Here is a 5,120-nt window from a genome sequence, read left to right as displayed (position 1 = left end):
GAAGGACTGCTGCGTCTTCCACGTCTCCGCCACCTGCTAATCCCAGATGTGCCTCCCCCTGCTCGCGCCACCCGACACCAGAATCGCGTGACGCCCTTAACAGCACCGCGCACTGATCAGTACCGACTTAGACCGGTGCCCACTATTGTGCGAGCCTTAATTAAGTAGATTAATTAGTGTATTCATGGTTAAGTTAGATCCATAGTTAGGTTAAGCATTTCATTTCATTGTTTTAATGTCCCCCCCCCTGTACATTTTCAGTGTAATTTTTTTTTACATTGCCAAATTAATAAACCGTATATTATTATTATTATTCAAAGGCAATGCTTATCATTAACCCAAGATCAACAACAGGGAACAGATGGGCTTCAGGAAGAACTCACCTGAGATATCTTTCATAGAGATGTGTTGACAATCGTGTCCTGAACCTCAGCTTCAACTCATTCAGGCCATACTTCAGCACATTGTTCACCAGGGAAATCTGCAACACAGTATATGTATAATAATGCATGTAATGGAGTATCATTAATGACTGTTTACTTTAACATTTTTAAAGAATACTAGTACAGTCTAAACAATCATACTACACTCCATGACATGAGTTTTAATTTATTCCTGTCCATGCACCTTGCTCTTGCACACATAAAACACATATGAAATAATATTGAGGCAATTTGATACACATAAAACATCCACCTCAAACAGGAGAGTTAATGAAAAAGGCCAGCATACCTTTAAATAAATAAGACCCACATCAAGTCACATCCCAGCATCTCCACAGCAAGCCACCCTCCCTAGCCTTCCCCATATAGACTACAAAACAGGCCCTCCCACATGACAGCCACACATACACACACATAGCCACTCTCCATCACAGCCACACAGCCCAGCCTCCATCACAGCCACACAGCCAGCCTCCATCACAGACACACAGCCCAGCCTTCATCACAGCCACACAGCCCAGCCTCCATCACAGCAGCCACACAGCCCAGCCTCCATCACAGCCACACAGCCAGCCTCCATCACAGACACACACCCCAGCCTTCATCACAGCCACACAGCCCAGCCTCCATCACAGCAGCCACACAGCCCAGCCTCCATCACAGCAGCCACACAGCCCAGCCTCCATCACAGCAGCCACACAGCACACCCCTAATATTAATAACACAGGCCAAACTTACAGCTGGCATTGCAAGCATTAGCTCAACAAGATGCTTCAGGAAACCATTCATGTCCTTGGATATGATGGAACTGAAATAGAAAATATGCATCAAACTAAGAAACTCACACAATTAGTCTTAGAAATCAAATATGACCTCTTTGCTTATCAAATACATGTTCAAAGATATGCTGAGGCTCAAAGAAACTATCAAGAAACCTTCTCTGCCTCTGTACCTATATGATACAGTTGCCACATATCATAGTACCTTTCCCTGTTCATGAAACTCTATCAAACATTGTGTGGTCAAGTTTTGTAGCCTTCAGACAGCCTTTCCTACGTGTTAAGAAAAAAATTGCAGCCTTTTGTTATCTGCCATCTTTATGATGGTCTTTATCCAATTTATTAGTATAAAATATAAACAAAATAAGAAACACCAACCCTTCAATGAGTGTGCCATTATGGATCATCCATATGTCACACATGCTGCGAGTGATGAGGGTTCCTGCCACCAAGGTGAGGAAGCCAGCCTCACGGGTCCACACACCAGGTACCAGGATGTTCAGAATACCCCTCAGGGACTTGAAGAATTCTCCATTTACCTGAAGAGTGTGCTAATGGTGTTAGATACTCTCTCTCTCTCTCTCTCTAATGAGTATTATGCCTTCATTATTTTCTTCAAGACATACAAACACTGGCAAACTAAAATAAGTCACACACTCCATAAAACATGGCTGTCTATCCTCACCGATCATTCCTCTCCAGAAATACATATCATCTGTTTTTAAAGTTCCCACTGACTAAGCACTAACATAATTAGAAAGTCTACTCCAATAATCCATTATTCAATTTCAGACCCAGTTAGTTTCCTATCTATTTTTCAAACTCAACAACTTCATCAAATTTAAAGTGATTATTTTTTGTCTTTTGTAGATTACAATCCCTAAGAATTCTGAGTACATAACACTAAATGTGCATCAACATCTTTCTGTATGTTGCTTGTATCAGCAATTCAGTGTGTAGGTGCCAGAAGGCTGCCCCTTACCTGAGCTTTCTTCCTGTCACCCGATGCTCCTTTCTCATTCACAACAAACTTCAAATCCTCTGCAGACAGTTTTCTGAAAAGACATAAATTTCTAATAAGATTATCAGAACAGTGTTTGTTCTTCAACACAGGTTAATCTGTATCTCCCAGAATATAACATCCCCAAAAATAGAAATAATAAAATAACAAAATAATATAATACAACAAATGCTTCTGTCTCTATGTATCAATGCCTCAATACAAGAAATTATATTTCTTGTCCATGTGTGTGTGTGTGTGTGTGTGTGTGTGTGTGTGTGTGTGTGTGTGTGTGTGTGTGTGTGTGTGTGTGTGTGTGTGTGTGCGTGTGTGTGTGTGTAATTCACCTCCTGGTCACCCAGCCAGTCTTCCCCATTACAGAGTGAGCTCAGAGCTCATAGACCGATCTTTGGGTAGGACTGAGACCACATCAACACACAACACACACCGGGAAAGCAAGGCCACAACCCCTTGAGTTACATCCCGTACCTATTTACTGCTAGGTGAACAGGGGCCACACATTAAGAGGCTTGCCCATTTGCCTCGCTGCTTACCGGGACTCGAACCCGGCCCTCTCGATTGTGAGTCAAGCATGCTAACCACTGCACTACGCGGTGTGTGTGTGTGTGTGTGTGTGTGTGTGTGTGTGTGTGTGTGTGTGTGTGTGTGTGTGTGTGTGTGTGTGTGTGAGAGAGAGAGAGAGAGAGAGAGAGAGAGAGAGAGAGAGAGAGAGAGAGAGAGAGAGAGAGAGAGAGAGAGAGAGAGAGAGAGAGAGAATAGAAAATCTTAATTGACACTACAGAATGATTAGTATTTCATATACTCACTTCTTCTGGCTGGAAGCTTTGTTGACACAGTAGATCCAGTACAGAAAGGCTGCCGTGGAGGTGGCACCAAACAGCCTTGCATCCCGAGACTGGGATATTTCCGATATCTTGCTGAACACTGCCATGCCTCTCCTTCACTGCCTGTGGGAAGATGGAAAGTTAACAAAGTGATACTGAAAAATTAGGCCAATGTAAAGTGCTGATATCACCAATTCATTCTAATGAAAGACATCCTTCAATTTATCCTTTTCTTTACTCAGGTACACATTTTATTCACTCACTAAAGAAGGTCAATAAGATGAACAGTCATGTTTGTTCTTCCACATGTGACAGACCTACAAGGCATGGAATCCAATGCTACTAAATGAGATACTTCATGTTAACCAAAATAATAAATCCTATCTATCATCTCATCATTTTCTTTAGCCCCATTTTCTTTTCGGAAGTTGGATAACTTATGAGTCTTTTTATGGTTATAGACTATTGTCTATAACCCCTGAAGGTCCATTACTACAGTGAAGTCGGAGTAGTCACTTTGGTAGGATTACCATACATCCAAGATTAGCCAGGCCAGTCCAGATTTTGAACACCCCTGTTCCAGCTAGTAGAGAGAGAGAGAGAGAGAGAGAGAGAGAGAGAGAGAGAGAGAGAGAGAGAGAGAGAGAGAGAGAGAGAGATGCAACAAGGTACCAATCAGCTACTGCTGTGATATTGACATTTGTTAAGCTGGATAGTGTCGGGCACAGGAAATGAATTCTAAGCTGATAATACGAGAAACTATTGATATAATGATGTGATGCATATTTAAGGCTAGGCTTACGATAAATCCCAGATTAGCTTGGAGGCATCAATTAAAAACTGTCCCACATTGCATGCAGAAAATTATGGTAACCTTACTCTGTGAGCTTGCATTGATGTTCACATGAAGATCAGCCGTCACAATTATTTTGGGGATGGGGATAATTTGTTTAGGTCAAATTTTGCAATTCAATCAAACTCAATAATACCTAACCTCGCTTTACCCATCTCAAAAGTAGCTAAGGTGGCTGATCTTTATGTCGTATTTACACCTAAGAGTTTATAAGGCAACTGCAAAGGACCAATTGACCCATACAAGGCACTTCCTGATCTGACCCACACAAAACAGTTCCTACATCCACACAAGGCACTTCCTGATCTGACCCACACAACACAGCTGCACCCACACAAGGCACCTCAACTGACCCACACAACACAACTCCTGCACCCACACAAGGACTGACCTCAACATGGCAACTCCTGTACCTACACCTTGACATGGGCACCGGGACTGCAAATCAGGGCCAGGGTTCAGCAGACTTGCATGTAAACTATCTAAACCTTAGAAATGCAAGATTCCAGCCCCCACAACAAACTATGAACCTGGTATGAGGTGGTGTGACGGGTACAAGACGTCAGGTGCAAGGGAAGGCAAGAGAAAGGTGTGGAGGCGGAGGTGGTGAAACGCAGACTGAAGTAAAGAGAAAACCTGTGCTATAAGTAAGAAAAAAATATGTAAAAAGTTAGGCTTCCCTTGAGTGTGTTCATACTTCATACTTCCTCACTGCTTTGCCAGTGACACTTCACTCTTCGCATCGCATCGTGTCACACTGAGACCATTTACAGTCAAGAACAAAATCTAACACAGTTCTCTATAAAATTTTCATATAATAAAAGATGATTAAGTAATTGCTGCCCATCCTCACGATTTCGTCATCGTGATAAGTGGACACCGTCACTTCTCTCTCCACATTACGAGAAATATAAGCCTTCCTATGTGGTATCTAGTCTAGACATAACATCAGAGCGATGTCAGTGCTCACCTGGTGCCTCTGTCGGGGCCTCGGGTGGTGGAAAGTGAAGGAAACCCCTCAAAACACAGGCAGCACCCCGGGAAGGAGAGGACAGCTGATCACTGACGCCGCTGTCGGCTCGGCTGTCGTGCCCGTACAGTGCGAAATCTTTGAGCTGCGAAAACTCTGGCGACTTGGTCTTCTACGCATGTGCATCACAAAGCGCAAGTTAATTTCACATGTACAGTACAAGAGGCGAA

The 5,120-nt window shown here is 43.0% G+C and overlaps 1 protein-coding gene across 1 annotated transcript; it reads right to left on the bottom strand.

The window, feature by feature from the left end:
* Nucleotides 1–379: 379 nt before the first annotated feature.
* Nucleotides 380–5,047, bottom strand: LOC123517945 (ATP-binding cassette sub-family D member 3-like). Its single transcript, XM_045278426.1, has 6 exons — nucleotides 4,891–5,047; nucleotides 3,050–3,190; nucleotides 2,205–2,277; nucleotides 1,601–1,761; nucleotides 1,182–1,251; nucleotides 380–481 (listed from the first exon to the last, which is right to left on the bottom strand). Exons 2-6 carry the CDS (start codon nucleotides 3,172–3,174, stop codon nucleotides 380–382), a joined length of 531 nt encoding a protein of 176 aa, XP_045134361.1. The 5' UTR covers nucleotides 3,175–3,190; nucleotides 4,891–5,047.
* Between the last annotated feature and the right edge of the window lie 73 nt (nucleotides 5,048–5,120).

The sequence above is a fragment of the Portunus trituberculatus genome, chromosome 43, assembly GCF_017591435.1.
Source record: "Portunus trituberculatus isolate SZX2019 chromosome 43, ASM1759143v1, whole genome shotgun sequence".
NCBI classification, from domain to species: domain Eukaryota; kingdom Metazoa; phylum Arthropoda; class Malacostraca; order Decapoda; family Portunidae; genus Portunus; species Portunus trituberculatus.
Note: the sequence above shows the minus strand (reverse complement) of the source record. Positions and strands in the feature narration are given on the sequence as shown.

Bases quoted from the DNA above. Each gene is read 5' to 3' on its own strand.
- LOC123517945 (XM_045278426.1), bottom strand. From the start codon at position 3,174: ATGGCAGTGTTCAGCAAGATATCGGAAATATCCCAGTCTCGGGATGCA. The intron at 2,278-3,049 runs GTGAGTATATGA...ATGTCTTTTCAG, and splicing joins AAAGCTTCCAGCCAGAAGAA to AAAACTGTCTGCAGAGGATT. The intron at 1,252-1,600 runs GTTGGTGTTTCT...TTTCTATTTCAG, and splicing joins AATGGCACACTCATTGAAGG to TTCCATCATATCCAAGGACA.